The 18,490-nt window shown below is 47.5% G+C and overlaps 1 protein-coding gene across 5 annotated transcripts in view; it reads right to left on the reverse strand.

Moving 5' to 3' along the window:
- The window catches only part of LOC137435506 (uncharacterized), a 57,903-nt gene that overhangs the window by 22,915 nt on the left and 16,498 nt on the right, over positions 1 to 18,490 (reverse strand). The window contains exon 1 of one of the 5 annotated variants that reach the window (XM_068129379.2): positions 10,920 to 11,178. The exons of the other annotated variants lie outside the window; for them this stretch is intronic. Within the exon in view, the coding sequence (XP_067985480.2) occupies positions 10,920 to 11,163 (244 nt within the window). The 5' untranslated portion in view covers positions 11,164 to 11,178. Of the gene's footprint in view, positions 1 to 10,919; positions 11,179 to 18,490 lie in introns of those variants that run through there. 5 annotated transcript variants of the gene reach the window in all.

Here is an 18,490-nt window from a genome sequence, read left to right on the forward strand (position 1 = left end):
ACCAAACTCTACTCCTATGGTATCCATGGAAATCTCCATGCATGGCTTGCGGACTTCCTCTCTGGTCGTAGTCAACGTGTGGCCCTGAATGGATTTCTCTCACCTCCCCTTCCTGTTCAGGCTGGAGTTCCCCAAGGCAGTGTGCTGGGCCCTGTGCTTTTTCTGGTCTTTATCAATGATCTCTCCGACTCTCTGGAAAATCCTCTCTATCTCTTTGCTGATGACTCCACTCTCTGCCGCTCCATTCCTCTTCCCTCAGATCGGCAGTCTGCAGCCTCCTCACTCTCTGAAGACCTGGACAAAATCACAGACTGGTCAAACAAGTGGAACATGTCTTTCAATCCTGACAAATCTCACACTCTTACTATGTCTCTCCGAAAAGATCGACTGGACAACCCTCCCATCTACTTTCTCAACAATCCTCTCCAAGAAGTTCTGTCGCTCAAGCTTTTGGGTCTCACTATCTGCCATGATCTTTCTTGGGAAAACCACATTTCCAAGCCGGCCTGCAAAGCCAGTCGCCGACTGGGCATCCTCCGTCGTGCGAAGTCCTTCCTAGGCACACCTGAGCTCCTCACCACATACAAGGCTTTCATCCACAGCTCAATGGAATACTGTTCTCCCCTATGGGCTGGTGCTCCTGCCTCACACCTAGCTCGGCTTCACGCTGTTGAAACCAAAGCTGTCAGAATCATTGGAATCTCCTGCGATGAAGCTAACTCCGAGGGCCTTTCACTCACTCACCGCAGGCAGGTAGGTGGTCTTTCTGTCTTCTACCGACTCCTCTCCGGCCTTGCTCCTCCAGCTCTCTCTGTGCTCTGTCCCCCAAATATTCCTGCAGGTCGCACAAGATCTGCCAGCAAGCCTCTGATGGTTAAACTGCCAAAATCTCGGCTCTCTGCTCACCTTCACTCCTTCATTCCTCTTTTCTCCCGCCTCTGGAACAAACTCCCACACTCCCTTCAATCCCACTCCTCCCTCCAGGTCTTTAAAACAGCTGTTCACCACCATCTCTTATCTTCCCCCATCCAAAACCTTGATCTTTTCTACCCCCACTAATTCACCCCAGATCCACCTTGTTTGTAATTCCAACTTCTTTCCTGGTAGTCCTGGCAGTGTCCATATGTTTTATGCCTCTCCCACCCCCTTTCCCATGCCTCCCCCCCAAAGCCCTCTCCCTCCCACAGTTCTCTCGATGTCTCCATGTCTCTCGGTTCCTGCTCTCAAATGTTGTGTTTGTGTCCTTCCCCCTCTCTCCCCATCTTGTCTACCGCTCCTGATGCTTTTTGTTTTGTGTCGGTTTGTCGGTTATGTGTCGGTTCGTTGGTTTGTCTTTCTGTGTGATAAATGTTCGCTCCTTCGTGAGCCTCGATCTTGTATCCAAAAAAAAAAAAAAAAAAAAAAAAAAAAAATTGCTTCGGATATCAAATCCTTCCTCTTCTCCAATGGCTTGATCTCTGATCATCAATTTGGATTCAGACCAGGTCACTCTACTCTGGACATGCTGCTTCTGCTGTCTCAACAATGGATGGAGGTCCTCAATGCCAAACAGAAAATCAGAGCTGTCTCACTTGACATATCACGTGCCTTCGATACGGTCTGGCACCCAGCTCTGCTCACCAAACTCACCTCCTATGGTATTCAGGGATTTCTCCACTCATGGCGTGCGGATTTCCTCTCTGGTCATAGGCAACGTGTGGCCTTGAATGGATTTCTCTCATCGTCCCTTCCTGTTCTGGCTGGAGTTCCCCAAGGTAGTGTTCTGGGCCCTGTGCTATTTCTGGTCTTCATCAATGATCTCTCTGACTCTCTGGAAAATCCTCTCTATCTCTTTGCTGATGACTCCACTATCTGCCGCTCCATTCCTCATCCCTCAGATCGGCAGTCTGCAGCCTCCTCACTCTCTGCAGACCTGGACAAAATCACAGACTGGTCAAACAAGTGGAACATGTCTTTCAATCCTGACAAATCTCACACTCTTACAATGTCTCTCCGAAAGGACCGACTGGAAAACCCTCTCATCTACTTTCTCAACAATCCTCTCCAAGAAGTTCTGTCGCTCAAGCTTTTTGGTCTCACTATCTGCCATGATCTTTCTTGGGAAAACCACATTTCCAAGCTGGCCTCCAAAGCCAGTCGCCGACTGGGCATCCTCCGTCGTGCGAAGTCCTTCCTTGGCACACCTGAGCTCCTCACCACATACAAGGCTTTCATCCGCAGCTCAATGGAATACTGTTCCCCCCTCTGGGCTGGTGCTCCTGCCTCACACCTTGCTCGGCTTCACGCTGTTGAGGCCAAAGCTTTCAGAATCATTGGAATCTCCTGCGATGAAGTCAACTCCGAGGGCCTTTCACTCACTCACCGCAGGCAGGTTGGTGGTCTTTATGTCTTCTACCGACTCCTCTCCGGCCTTGCTCCCCCAGCTCTCTCTGTGCTCTGTCCCCCCAATATTCCTTCAGGTCACACAAGATCTGCCTGCAACCCTCTTATGGTTAAACTGCCAAAGTCTAGGCTCTCTGCTCACCTTCACTCTTTCATTCCCCTTTTCTCCCACCTTTGGAACAAACTCCCTTCAATCCCACTCCTCCCTCCAGGTCTTTAAAACAGCTGTTTACCACCATCTCTTATCTTCCCCCATCGAAAACCTTGATCTTTTCTACCCCCGGTAATTCACCCCAGAGTCCTTGCAGTGTTCATATGTTTTATTCCTCTCCCACCTCCCCCCAAGTCCTCCCGATGTCCCTGCGCTCAAATGTTGTGTTTGTGTCCCTCCCCCTCTCTCCCCATCTTGTCTGCCGCTCCCCTTGTTTTTTGTGTTTTGTGTGTCGATTTGTCTTTTTGTGTGATTAATGTTAGCTCTTTCACGAGCCTCGATCTTGTATACAAAAAAAAAAAAAAAAAAAAAAAAAAAAAAAAAACGAGCAATTTGAAGACAGCCTTTTGAAAAGGAAGAAGAGCGAGTTACAAGAGACGAGTGAAAACAGCACGGTAGGGGGAAGTTCAAACATTTTTTAACAAAACCATGAACACCGTCTGGGTATTCACTGCAATGAGGGCAGGGAGGAAGGGGGTGTGATGAATTTTAGAACAGGTTCAGTTGGAGGAACAGAAGAATAGGAGATTAACAAGCCAGGTAAAGCAGAGAACGAAGGAACATGTATCAGCAATTTGTTTGTATGGGAGGATGGGCCTTCTTTTTATTTTCTTTGTTAATATATATATATATTTTTGAAGGTTAGGTGAAGCAGATCTGAGAAAGAAGGAGAAAGGTTGAAGGAGTGTTGTGAATTATTCACGGATTGGAAAGGAGAAAAAAAAAATTGGCTGGAGAGGAACGAGATATGATGGAAAGAGATGGGGAGGGGCGAGGCCACACTTGGTCGCGTGAGGCAGCGTGGCACTGCGAAGAGAGAAGGAAATGATTATTATGATTATTATAATATATATTTTTTGTATTCATGACATTAAACAAATGGTAAGAGGTTTGTGGAAAGTGGGAGGTGAAGGAAAAAAAGGCAATACAGCGAAAAAACGAACGTGAATAAACAAAAGGCTGATGAGGAAAGTGGGCAGGCCTTGAGGGAAAGTGGGCAGGCCTTGAGGGAAAGTGGGCAGGCCTCCAAAACACAATACAAAAAATCCGACCAACACACACAAATTTGCACCAATTACAAAACAAGATCGACCTTGAAGCACACAGTAAAGGTATACACAGCAAAATAAACAAGAAATTCGACAAAAACGATCGGGTGAAAATTTATCTGTGTTGATCGGGAGAAGCACAGACGACAACGTCATCCGAGGAACGGGAAGCGGAATTCCCTGGAATTTTTGCAGGACAATCCCCAGGATTCAAACACAAAAACAGATCAAGACGAAGAACGGCACTCGGTAGAGCACATACAGTGCATTCAGAAAGTATTCAGATCCCTTCACTTTTTTCACATTTGATATTGTTGTAGGTGACGGGTCGCGCCTCCCGGCACGGCCGTCCCACGGGTGCAACGCCGGCTGGTTCGACACAGATCTCGGGTTACGCGCCTCTATCGCGATACCAAATTACACCTGTGCCTTGCCAGTTGGGGAGACACCCGTCGCTACAGGTTGGGTTTGTCAGAGACCGAGCGAAGTCTGCCGCAACCTGTAGCCAGTTTGGTTTTAATTACAAATCGAGCGGATTGCTCTTCAATGCGACACAGATGAATGCAGTGCGGCAACTTCCATACGAATCAACCAGATTTAATGGGGGAACATTAGGGTACACAAAACAAGCAAGGCGTTCATGATAACATTATAATTCAACTATGAGTAATAACCCGCTCTTATCTAGGGAGCTACAATTAAGGGTTTCGCGGGGTGACCCTAACGAGATAAACCTTAGGCCTGGACAACATTCATACAAGACAGGGGGTACTTGGTGGTGTTGATGGACGAGAGGTGAAGATGTGAAAAGGGCGAATGCAGCTCGTAACAAGCCGATGTCGCCGGATTTGAAGGCCCCGCTTGGGCCTGCAGTCTGCCAAATGGCGGCCCGCCCTCTTATCGGCCACGCATCAAGCGTCGCGAAATGGCGGCCACCCGCTCTCCTTATCGGCCACACGATCAGCACGATTTTCCGTGTCTCCCGCTCAACCACGCGCGGAGAGAGCTCTCCGGCGGGAACCCGCCGCAAAGGCCTGTTCACACGCCATCGACGCATGCGTCTTTTTCCACCTCCTCCCTCGCACGTGCTCAGCGACCCCTCGAAGCGCCGCTTCCGGTTTTTGACGGCGCTTGTCGTTTTTGCCCGCTCAATCGCGCTTTCTCACGTCAATCCATTGCCTCGATCATGGCATTGCAACCGAGGCCGGTCTTAATGGAACTTGCACCTTGTTTGATTGTCAAGATGTAATTAAAAGGGAACCGTCTCTTGTACACCACCAATGCACCACACAAAACAGCCTGCTACACCTTCCGACACAAAACTACCATCCCAGTACAGACGATCTATGGTAAACATACATCTAAGAGGGGACCTGAACTAATTCTATATTTAATAAACCACTAAGGGCCATTTCCGCAACACTGCCCCCACCTTTCTCCCGAGGCTCTCCCGAGCCTCCACTAGGGGCAGCCCGCGGGAATGGCCCTGTCTAACGTACAGCACAAATCTCCCATTTACTCTAACCCACAACATTGCAAGCACTTAACTCCAAGAAGCAAAGTATCAGTAAGATTGGCATGTCCCTATCCTAGTGTGTCGGATCACTAATCTAACAAACACATCCACACTCTATGCACAATACTTAACATTCTAATTATGCATTTGCGCAGGAGGGCATTCAATGTTACTTTCAACACCAATATTCACATCGGAGCAAGACATTCAGAGTTTCAAAGCTTCTTGACGTGCTCACTCCTTCACGCCTCCTCCCGGCAGTGTTGTGTCTTCACCCCAGAGGGGTTTCCTTACTTCGTGGCCTTATTGGCCTCTCACCAGGTGAGTTCAGTCGGCCCAGTGGCCTAATCTCACAAAGAGTCCTTCGGCCCACTGAGCCCACAAGACGGCATGAATCTTCGGCTGCAACAGCCCGCAAAAGCACTTTGGCCTCCATGGCCCACAAAAATGCTTCGGCCCACATGGCACACAACCGAGCAGCAGCAGGCAACAAGCCCTGCCTTGGACAGCAGGTGGCACAGTTCTACCGATGGTAAGCAAATGCAGTCTGGAGGCATTCTTGAGGGTGCAAGTGGGGGTGATGACCTCAGCCCAGGCAAAATGAAGAGTACCCTTAACCTTCCTTGCCTGACTTATCTTGGTACGACTTGTTTTAGTATGGTCTTCTTAAAAAAGTCCTTTCACTTTTTAGCTGACAGGATGGTGTGCTTCTTAATCAATTGTTATCTGTGTGCTCATGACACACTGGTGGCTTCTCTGGCACTTGGAGAGGGCGACCGAACCTGGCCCTTGTTCACAACTTTCCCATCAACACGACTCGTACCAGGTGTCACACATGAATGGTGCGGAGGAGAGTTCATCGAACCTAACCTTTTACTTAAAGCTCTAACCAATGGCACAAACCCTGCCATTGCCACAATGATCCTAATGACCCATTTTTCCCAACCTGGCACACTGTTCCATTCTTTTAAACCTGGGCAAGGCCCTTATTTGTCTCTTTTTCTTCACTTGGTGGTGCCAGGCATAACTCATTGGCTGGGGAGTGTGACTACAACTAGGCCTCTTTGCCTGCTTCCAATAGGTGGTGAGGGACACCTAGCGACCTCGGGGTTCACCTGAGCGCGCCTCTGGCGCTCCTAAATAATGGGTGGCTCTCTAGCCCCCACACTGTGCTCTCCAAGCACTCTAACCGGGTGGCTCTCTAGCCCCCGCACTGTGCTCTCTTAGCACTCTAAACCCTACTGTCTGGTGTCCCCTCCCGACTCACCAACTTCCAATACCATGTCACACTCTCAGCCAGTACCACCATACCTTGGCTGCACCTACCCCTAGCAGTCCGCCTGCACAATGGAACAGCAGCCAGAATCCACGTCAAATCCACTAAGTCCCCCTAACCTACACTCACTTGGTTAGGAGACTCCTACCAACAGGGTACATTGTTCGCACTCACTCTCCTCATTCACACAATCACGCCATTCATCCCAAACACCTTCGTCATTCATTCCACAGTGCCACACACCCAGTCCACAACACCATCCAACACCTTCCACTTTTTGCAGGGGTGTTTAACGCCCTGTCTGTCATGTCCCCACTATTTCTCTCACTTTTTTTTTTTTTTTTTTTTTAAATAGTCACGCACATCCACTTGTGCCACTCTTGTCTCTTCTGTCAGTCTCTCAATTTGCAATCTCTCTCGATATTATTTTCAGTCAAGAATTCCCTTTTTTTTTTTTTTTTTCTTTCCAATCTGGCCTGCTTCTGTGGCTCATTGGAAAAGGAGTGAGGGAAGGAATCCCTCATTACCCCTTACATGGCCCCGCCGCCTTTCCGCCACGGCTCATAAGGGTCACGTCTCAATTGGGGTCGTGGTCCACCCCCTCCTTTTCTCCAGGGTTCGCGGAAGTCAGGTAGACCCCACTTGGGGGAGCGGCCTCCCCCTCTTCTCTTTAATTCCCTGAAGACAGGTAAATCCCATTTAGCTAGCCGAACCCCTCGTGTCCTCAGAGAGGTCCGATGACCAAGGGACACCTGGCGGTGTCGTTGCTGGGCCCCTCTTGTTCGAAAATGGGTCCAGGGAGTATGTGACGCATGCCAACGCCGCCTGCTACGCATCTGCGCTCTACCTCGAAGTTCCTGTGAAGCTGAGGGAGAAATTACAATCCCCTTTCTAAAGCCTGCTCCTGGTGGAATTTCTATTTCCCCTTGCACCTCGAACCTATTTCCTACGTCACCACTCATTCCATGCTCCGCACTCACACACGTTTCGGCCTTGACAGCACACCCCGGTGCTGTAAACTGGACTATGGGCTCACAGCATTCATCCACAGGCATTCCATCCACACATTCAGGTGTCACGCATACGTGCACCCCATCGGACAGAGTCTCTTGATTAACATCAAATCCAATTGCGAACTTAAGCTCATCATCCGCACCATGTATGCAGATGCCCACGTACCTGCTTCGTTCCAAAGTCACATCGGTCCGGTCGCTCATCATTGGTTCGCCACACTCCTCTGGGGCTGTCAGCTTCACTTGCTGGACCTGCTCAAAATGTGTTTCATGAGTCAACAACCCCATATACTCCCTCCATGTCTCCATCACCAGGGTTTGCTCCAATTGTTGTTTCATTCGACGAGTGATGCCAATCAAGTCCTGCACCACTAACATTCCTCCCTGTGATGACGTCACACATCCCACATTATTGTGCTGCCCTACTTCCTGGCTCCATTTTCTTTCCCAGTTGAGTCGTTCTTCCTCTCTGAGCCTTTTTAGTTGTTCGTTACCTTTCCGGAGTCTTTCCATCTCTGCGGACTCCACCCTTGCTTTCTCCTTTACTTGGTCAATTTCCGATTCATATTCCTCTTGTTTCTTATGCCACCGTCCCTCTTGTGCTTCATTCTCCAATCTCGTCGTTTCTCTCAATTGATTGATTTCCTTTTCCTGCTTCATTCGTTGTTCTTTCATTATACGTTCATCCATCTCATTCTTTGACCTTGCTTTGGCTTCTGCCTGTTCGATCTGCACAGTGTAGTTCCTTTTTAGTTGATCAATTTCAAATTCATATTCTTTTTGTTTCGTATCCCATCGTCTCTTTTGTTCTTCATTCTCCAATCTCGTCGTTTCTCTCAATTGATTGATTTCCTTCTCCTGCTTCATTCGTTGTTCTTTCATTACCCTTTCATCCATGTCATTCTTTAACCTGGCTTTGGCTTTCATCTGTTCAATCTGCACAGTGTGGTTCCTTAACGTTTCCTTCTCCGTCCTCTCTCTTTCCTCACTTAACATCCTCAGCTTGTTTTGTAATTCCCTTTCTTTGTTTTGGTGTTTCTGTAACTCCATCTCATTTTTTAGTCTTGCTTTACCTTCTATCTGCTCAATCTGCCCAGTGTGTTTCCTTAACATTTCACTCTCCATCCTCTCTTTTTCCTCACTTATCTCCTCTACTCTTTCGCATGCTTCCTCTCTCCTTTTGTCCATCCTCTTCCCGTATTCCTTGCTACTTTCCATTTGACGTGCCAGTTCATTTCCTCTGTACTCTGATTCCCGAAACTGGCTTGATTTCTCAGACAATTCTTCCTTCAGTTGTTCCAATTCCAAATCGTGTTCCTCTCTTTCCTTTTCCAAGTTCTCCCGATCCCGGGAGTTTCTGCTTTGTTCTTTCTCTATTCTCTTGTTCAGTTTGCTCTTCTCTTGTTCCATGTATTCCTCCCCTCTTTTTATCTTCTGTTCTAGGCTTTCCCTTGTCTGATCACCGGATCTTACCTTTTCCTCCAGTTGTTCCAACTCATGGGTACTCCCCTCTACTTTCCTCTTTTCTCCCTGTAGTACCTGGACTTTTTCCACCAATTGATTCCCTATGCCTTCCAATTCGAGAATCCGTGCTCGTTCCCATCTGGAATCTGTGTTGTCTCGCAATGCGCCGGCCAAGGCCATTTCCGTCCAGTGAATTCGTTCCTGTGCATCGACCAATTGTTGTGACTCCCTTTGCTCCTCATTTTCCTGAACCTCACTTGCCTGCTGTAGTGCCTCATGCAATTTCGTGTGTAACTCCCCAATATAATCCTCCTTACACTCCACCTGCTCCCAGGCATCCCCCAATCGTGCATGAAGCTCGTTAATGTACGCATTGTCGTCCTGCTTATTTTGCCATGATGCATGCTGTGACCACGTGGTTTGGATCGGTGGGTGGGAGCGTTTTCTTCGTGATGTGCGGCTCGTTGCACTCTTAATACCGATTCTCTCCCACCTCGTGTCACGCTGCTGAGCCGCGCAGCCATTTTGCGACTCCATCTTCCTTTATAAATTACGAAGTTTGACACCCAATCCACTCAAAATAAAAATGAAACCAAATTTGGAATTTGCGAGCGACGTGTTTTTTTTTTTTTTCTTCTTTACGCGCCTCTCACAATCGATGTTCGGGGTGCGAAATGCACCCCAGGTCCAAATCCTGACTCCTGACACCAGTGTTGTAGGTGACGGGTCGCGCCTCCCGGCACGGCCGTCCCACGGGTGCAACGCCGGCTGGTTCGACACAGATCTCGGGTTACGCGCCTCTATCGCGATACCAAATTACACCTGTGCCTTGCCAGTTGGGGAGACACCCGTCGCTACAGGTTGGGTTTGTCAGAGACCGAGCGAAGTCTGCCGCAACCTGTAGCCAGTTTGGTTTTAATTACAAATCGAGCGGATTGCTCTTCAATGCGACACAGATGAATGCAGTGCGGCAACTTCCATACGAATCAACCAGATTTAATGGGGGAACATTAGGGTACACAAAACAAGCAAGGCGTTCATGATAACATTATAATTCAACTATGAGTAATAACCCGCTCTTATCTAGGGAGCTACAATTAAGGGTTTCGCGGGGTGACCCTAACGAGATAAACCTTAGGCCTGGACAACATTCATACAAGACAGGGGGTACTTGGTGGTGTTGATGGACGAGAGGTGAAGATGTGAAAAGGGCGAATGCAGCTCGTAACAAGCCGATGTCGCCGGATTTGAAGGCCCCGCTTGGGCCTGCAGTCTGCCAAATGGCGGCCCGCCCTCTTATCGGCCACGCATCAAGCGTCGCGAAATGGCGGCCACCCGCTCTCCTTATCGGCCACACGATCAGCACGATTTTCCGTGTCTCCCGCTCAACCACGCGCGGAGAGAGCTCTCCGGCGGGAACCCGCCGCAAAGGCCTGTTCACACGCCATCGACGCATGCGTCTTTTTCCACCTCCTCCCTCGCACGTGCTCAGCGACCCCTCGAAGCGCCGCTTCCGGTTTTTGACGGCGCTTGTCGTTTTTGCCCGCTCAATCGCGCTTTCTCACGTCAATCCATTGCCTCGATCATGGCATTGCAACCGAGGCCGGTCTTAATGGAACTTGCACCTTGTTTGATTGTCAAGATGTAATTAAAAGGGAACCGTCTCTTGTACACCACCAATGCACCACACAAAACAGCCTGCTACACCTTCCGACACAAAACTACCATCCCAGTACAGACGATCTATGGTAAACATACATCTAAGAGGGGACCTGAACTAATTCTATATTTAATAAACCACTAAGGGCCATTTCCGCAACAATATGTTGCAGCCCAATGCTGAAATCGTTTAAATTCATTTTTCCCCTCATCAATCTACACTCAATACTCCATATTGACAAAGAAAACATGATTTTAGAAAGTTTTGCAAATTTATTAAAAAGAAAAAACTGAAATATCACATTGACATAAGTATTCAGACCCTTAACTCAGTACTTCATTGAAGCACCTTTGGCAGTGATTAGAGTCTCGAGTCTTCTTGGGTATGACGTGATAAGCTTTGCACACCTGGATTTAGGGATTTGCTGCCATTTGTCTCTGCAGGTCCTCTCAAGCTCTGTCAGGTTGGATGGGGACCTTCGGTGGACAACCATTTTGAGATCTCTCCAGAGATGTTCGATTGTATTCAAGTCAAGGCTCTGGCTGGACCACTGAAGGACCTTCACAGAGTTGTCCCAAAGCCACTCCTGCATTGTCTTGGCTGTGTGCTTTGGGTCATTGTCCTGTTGGAAGGTGAACCTTCGGCCAAGTCTGAGGTCTTGAGCGCTCTGTTTCAGGTTTCATTAAGGATATCTCTGTGCATTGCTCCATTCATTGTTCCCTCAACCCTGACCAGTCCCCCAGTCGCTGCTGCTGAAAAACAGCCCCACAACATCATGCTGCCACCACCATGCTTCACCGTTGGGATGGTATTAGGCAGGTGATGAGCGGTGCCTGGTTTCCTCCAGACATGACGCTTAGAATTGAGGCCAAACAGTTCAATCTTGGTTTCATCAGACCATCAGACCAACCCTGGTGTTGGGCTAGCGGTTAGGGTGCCAGCTTAGGATCCTAGGATCCTGGGTTCGAATCCCGGTCGATCGCTGAATTAACGCCAGGGGGGTTGACTCAGCCTGTCATCCTTCCGAGGTCGGCGAATTGAGGACCAGTTCACTGGTAATTCCCTGTTTGTCGTTAAAGGCGGCAAAAAGGGTTGGCGTCAGGAAGGGCATCCGGCCGTAAAACATTGCTTCAAAAAGGGGACCGAAAAACAACAACAACCATGGTTCCCGAAAAAGGCCAACCCCCGCTTGCGGGGAAAAATGGCCTCTAAAGGTGGTTATATATAGAATCTTGTTTCTCACAGTCTGAGAGTCCTTTAGGTGCTTTTTTGCAAACTCCAAGCGGGCTTTCATGTGTCTTTCACTGAGAGGTTTCCGTCTGGACACCCTGCCAGATCGGTGGAGTATTGCAGTGATAGTTGTCCTTCTGGAAGTTTCTCCCATCTCCGCACAGGATCTCTGGAGCTCAGCCAGTGACCATCGGGTTCTTGGTCACCTCTCTGACCAAGGCCCTTCTTAGTGTGGTATGAAGTGTAATCCCGTGCGATTTGCATGCTAAAATTGATTTTTTTGCATTGTTGGATTAATTCGAGGTCAAAATATTGAAAAATAATGGGGTTCAAATTTTCCGACCCCCGGACCCCCTATTATGGGGCGTTTTGTTTCCAGTGACCCCCGGGACTGACCATGCGACTTTCTCCCCTAACAACTGAGAGATTTTATCGATCTCGGGGTCGTTAGATAGGTTTTCGATGACGCTAAATCCATTTATGATACTTTCGAAGCGACCGGAACGGAAGTGGCGATCCCAGATTTCCGTTCACCAAAGATGCTAAGGTCAAGGTCATTTCAATTGTAGCAATAAACTTAGGCATGTAATACCTCTTTTTTATGGTTTTCAGGCACAGGAAGACGTTTGGTGCAGTTATTTTTGCGATCTAGATGCCCTGTCGCGAGATAAGGACAAAAAAATATTGGTAAAATGCTCAAGGCTTTTTTTCTTTTTCTTTTTCAGAAAGAAGGCTGACAGAGACGAGTACAAAACCATCTAGAGGTCATGTCTGAGAAGAACAGCGTGTGCATCATCTGCAATGAGGGAGCTACATCAAAGAAGAGACTGATAAACAATCCTGATATGATTGGCGAACTTATTTATTGTGCTAACGAGCGACTGTCTTTGAGTCAGGGTGATATTAAATGACTTACAGATCAGTTAGCTAGCTTAGGTGAATCTGAACGGAAATCAGTATGGTATCATAGCGAATGTCGAAAACCCATCGTCAACACAAGCATGATTGAACGGCTAAGGGTTAAACGAGTCCCGTTTGATTCTCCTGCATGCCCTGCGCGTGGGCCTGGACGACCTTCCAGTGTGGCTGACTCTACCCGACCTAAAAGAACAAAAACCATCCCGAAGGAAAAGGTGTGTCTGTTCTCGTCATGTAGCTTTTGTTCTAATAACATATCAGAACCTCTCCATCGCGTTTACTCTGACAAGATGGGTGAAAACTTCCTCGAGATAAAGCTCAAGACTCAGGATGACCGCATCAGAACTTGCGTGTCCGAGTTAGAAGACGCTGGGGATGCCTCTGCTCTTGAAAAATACTATCATAGGAAATGTTTACGATACGCGCAGCGCACTTTAACGCGAAAAGATCATAGTAATACCCAGCTTATTGGCTCTCTATGTGATGAACAGTTGCTTCTCTCCGTCCAAAATACTCTTACTGCGGACGATCTTACTCTGAACATGGCTGAAGTGAATGGTGCATATTTGTCCATTTTGAAGAGGTATAATGTAGAGATCAATCAGACAACCAACTACCGCAAGCATTTGAAAAAGCTCATTACTGAACGGCTTCCGAATATCCAGTTCGTCCAATCACTATGCAAAAATGAGCCCGACAACCTCGTTCTTTCACTGGCGGTTAGGAAGGCCATGCAACTGAGGTCTGCACAGCTGGATAACGACGACACAGTTGGCAACTTGAAGAACATGGCAAACATTCTAAGGGAAGAGATAATGCAGCATCGAAGCTGGTCGTTCAGGGGAATGTTTGAAGACTTTGAGAATCCTCCACTTCTCCAGTTCTTCCTCACTCATCTCCTATTTGGCCGTCATATTCTCAAAGTTTCTGAAATGCGCAATGCACAAGTGGACAAAACTGTTGATGTTGCTTGCCAGTTTCTCGTCCAGAATACTCGAACCGATCGCCAGGTAAAGCATCAGCCAAAACAAAACGAAATCTTTCAGCAAACTGCCCAGACGCCCCTCTCAATAGGCTTGCCGCTCACCATTCATTCCAGAGTTCGTGACAAAAACCTCGTCAATAACCTATCAGAAGTTTACATTGGGAGCGACTACCAGAGGCTCCTTGATCTCGAAAAGCACATAGAGCAAGGCGTTCTTCAGCGAATGAAGGAGGCTGGTGGATTTTGTCTGCCTGATTTCATCAAGAAGGGATTGAACATCTGGTTCGCTGTTGATAACATCGACCTCTTAGAAGACACACCGACTGGACAGAACACATTCCATGGCACAGTGATCGTGATCAACCAGCGAGCAGAAGATGGCGAGCCCATCAACCAACCACTTGTCATCCCAGAGAAACTTCTCATACCGGCACCACTCACGTTCGAAGTCAAGTACCTGCAAGAGCCAATCATTAAACCTAAACCAATTCGATTTGAGGTCTACCATCTAGAAAAGCGGAGGGAGTAAGATTTCCAAAGACTTCACTCACACCTGGCCGCTTGCCAACTACTACGGTACTGATGACAGAGGTGGTGAAAAGCTAAATGACCAATGTGTGGAGAATATAGAGCAGCAAGAGACTGAAGAACTGCAAGGTCAGACCGCAGGTCAAAACCCCAGATATTCCGACGATCCTATTCTTTCAGTGACAAAACGAATCCTTAAAGGTAAGGAATTAGCAAAGGAAGAAGTTATGCCAACATGGGGTGCTACTAAATCTCTTCTGTTATCACGCTCCTGTCAGAGTCTGAGCCCGACTAACACAGAAGTGATCGCTCCGCTATTCAAGACTTCTCCAACGGATTACTCGACCCTCTATACTGTTCTGATGTTGACTTAGGGCATATCTGCTTTTGTGGTTGGTCCTGAGAGAAGAACCCTCATAACGCTCGATCTTGATCTTTACAGCCGTGCCCTCAAGATTCAGCAGTCAGTGAATAACACCAACTGGATTCTCCGAGCGGGCGTTCTGCATATTGCGTTTGCTGCCCTGCACGCTCTTGGCAAAACAATCGACGGAAGTGGCATTGACACGTGTGCGACTGAAAGCGGCACATACACTTCTGCAGGTCTTCGTGGGGTCTATGGTGGCAAGGCATACAAGCGAGGAGTTGAGTACCACATCACGACTAGCCTGGCGATCATGATGATGAAGTTTGACGCCATTTTCTCTGATCATCCACCTGAACCACTTCGTGACCAATGCGTTGCTCTTAAGAAAGCTCTCCACGACCGTAGCCAAGACATGGTTGATATCTACAACGACATCCGGTCCTCGTACTCAGAAAATCCCCATGAGAAAGAAGATGACAACATCGGCGAGCTCGCTCAATTTCTCAACCAGTACCTCGAGCAAGTGGAAAGTCTTTTGCATCTCATAGGTGTCTGCCGTTCAGCTGACTGGGAAGGTTACTAGCCTGCCTTAGAGAACCTCATCAAGTATTTCTTCGCGCGCGATCTCCTGAATTATGCTCGCCTAATGCCAGTCCATCTTGCACAAATGAATGCTCTGGAAGAGGATGATCCAGTTACGTGGGAGGCCCTGAAATCAGGAGACTTCGTTGTGGCAAAATCAGAAGTTCCCTTCACTCATCTTTTCATCGACCAGGCCATGGAGCAAGAGATCAAAGGGTTGAAGCGTCACGGCGGGATGGTTGGATTGAGCCAAGACGAAGCTGCCCTAGACCGACTTCTTACTACCACACCTCACCTCGCTCGTATAGTGAAGCAGTATCTCAACAGTTTCCCTCAAGCCTCTAAATCTACTGAGCGAAGTGAACATTACCAGCTTTCGGGACAAGTTGCAGCGAGATCGAGAGAAAACGCTCTGAAGATCCGTCACTCCATCGAGTTGCATTGCGCGGGCAATCCGTTTACAGTAAAGCCTGCTTTGAAGAGCTTGGTGTCTTCAGCCCTTGTTCCAGAAGATGCGAAAGACGATATCTTGCGATTTGCAGGGAAGGGACAGAAATGTTTTAACGATTTCGTTCAAGACAGATTACTGCCCACATCAACACTTTCGGTTTGGGACCCAATGAAGAAACTGAAGCTAAAAACCTTTTCGAACTTGATGGAGAAAACTAAAGTTCGCGTTGGTGATAAGGTCATCAAGTTGCGTGAAGATCGTGAACTGCTCGGCAGATTTCTTATCATCCAAAGAAGCTGGCCTCAGCCGGTGCCAAAACTAGCAGAGACAATCGGAGAGTATGAGATGTCAGTGCTACCCCGCTCCCTTTGCGCTGTTGATGGGTCTCTGTACATTCCGACGGACAAGGCCAGTCTGATGCATGCCGTTGAAGGGGCGAAGGGGCAACCACTTCAATCGCCTCCTCTTCTCGATATATCTCCGGCGGATGGTCCATCGTGAGTTCTTGTCATTGACGCCATGGCTGTGGTTCAGAGTATGAAGAAAACAACGATAATGCGAAAGCTATCGGACCTCCAAGACGCATTTATCAAGCGGATTGAGTACATGATGACAGGCTACAATGAGGCTCGAGTGGTATTTGATCGTTATCTGGATCAAACTCTGAAGAACAAGACGCGCCAGAAGAGAAGTAAGACCTCCACAGAATATGCCATCCACCCAGATATGAAGCTCACAATGTCTCTAAAGGAGATTCTGTCTGCATCAAGTTCTAAGAGTAAACTGACTTCGATGTTTGCTCAGGGTTTGTTGGAACACTTCTCCGGTAACAATACCTTCAAACTAGTCGTCGTGTACAACACCAAGATCAAGGGTCACAATTTTGAAGAAGATCATTCACACGAAGAAGCTGATACACTGATACCTCATCAAGTCTTGGCTTCTATCGCTGAAAGTGCTGAGAGATACATATGTGTTTGGTCACCCGACACAGACGTCCTCACGCTTCTCCTGGACCTGGTCTCTTGTGGTCGTCTTGGAGCTCAAGATCGTCTGAAGTTTTTAACTGGTAAGGGAACGAAGTACCGCAAAATTGATGTGGTGGACCGAGTTGGAGTAATAGGTCTTCGGAAATGTCAAGGACTGATTGGACTCCACAATTTCTCTGGCGCTGACTGGGGTGGGAAATTCATGGGAATCACCAAGAAGACCTGGGTTGGTGCCTACATGAAGCTTGATGAAGATGGTCCTGCCATCAGCTGCTTCCGGGAGCTTGGTGAGGGTCCTATCCCGACCACGCTGACGAATGGTGAACTGCCCTCTCAGGTCAAGGATTTGGAGAAGTTTGTCTGTCGCGTATACTGCTCGACCGGTCCTACAACCCTACCGGCGCTTAGATGGGAACTATTCGGTCAAAAAACTTAGAGGGAGAGATGTTACCTCCTACTCGCGCTGCGTTATTGCCCCACATCCATCGCGCAAATTACATCGCCATGCGGGATAAATCATATAATACAAACTGCCCGACTCTGCCTTCTATTGAACAAAATGGATGGACTGTGAAGAAAGGTCTATATGTTCCGGTGGGATGTCTCAACCTCTCTGCCCCAAAAGCTGTGATTGAGCTTACGAAATGTAAATGTAAATCAAGCTGCAAAGGCAGATGCAGTTGTTGGAAGAACGGTCTTCCATGCACTCCTCTATGTAAATGTTATGTCGATAACTGTGTAAATTTGGTCAGAAATGATATACATAGCGAAGACGTTGACGAATAATCCGTCCAGTAGTTTAGTTTGCATGATTCTCGGATGTGTTATCTTGAGAATTTAGAGGAATTGTGTTACATTTCTTAACTACTTGTGTCGATAATTGTGTACATTTGGTAAGAAATGATATAGTTAGCGAAGATTTTGACGAATAATCCGTCCAGTAATTTTAGTTTAAAAGCTATTTAATTATCAACATTATCTTGCATGATTCTCGGATGTGTTATCTTGAGAATTTAGAGGAATTGTGTTACATTATTACATACTTGTGTAAACAAAAACATTTTGTGACATTAAACAAGCTAAACACACATAGTTCTGTATTTATATCATTTGTAAGACTTTTGCTATTTCGGTAAATATCTATCTATAATTCCACTAATCTCTGTGTGTATGTTTGTTTGTATGTATGTTTGTATGTTTGTCTGTGACCGCTGTTTCTCGACAACTACCGGTCCGATATACTTGAAACTTGCCAGGTATATTGCTGGGGACCCGAGGATGTGCCTTTTCAAGGTTTTAAATTAATCGCAGAAGTAGTTACCGAGCTATGTCCAAAAAACGATTCAACCAATCAGAGAGCAGCGAGCTATCACGTGTGCCGAACGTGGCGAACAGACTCTGCCTCGGATGGCACATTTGAGAGCGTATTCATTTATTTCCCGTCGGCAAACTATGTTGGCGCTATGTTGGCGTTAAACTATGTTTTAAAACTAATTAAAACTAATTTGCGATTCTTTCGCTTTGCGATGCGATTTGCGATTGCGTTAAACTCGCTCGGGCGTTAAACTATGCTTTTAAACTAATTAAAACTAATTTGCGATTCTTTCGCTTTCCTGCGCATTTGTGTACGCGATGGCGATTTCTTTACCAAACTCCGCAAGCCGTTAGCTTTGGACCAAACCATTTCATGTAAATAGAGGGGGGGGATTGTCACCGTACTCGCAAGCCGTTCGCTTTGGACCAAACCATTTCATGTAAATAGAGGGGGGGGATTGTCACCGTACTCGCAAGCCGTTCGCTTTGGACCAAACCATTTCATGTAAATAGAGGGGGGGGGGGGGGGGGATTGTCACCGTACTCGCAAGCCAT

The sequence above is a fragment of the Myxine glutinosa genome, chromosome 1 (genome assembly GCF_964187855.1).
Source record: "Myxine glutinosa chromosome 1, kmMyxGlut1.1, whole genome shotgun sequence".
In the NCBI taxonomy this organism is placed as follows: Eukaryota; Metazoa; Chordata; class Myxini; order Myxiniformes; family Myxinidae; genus Myxine; species Myxine glutinosa.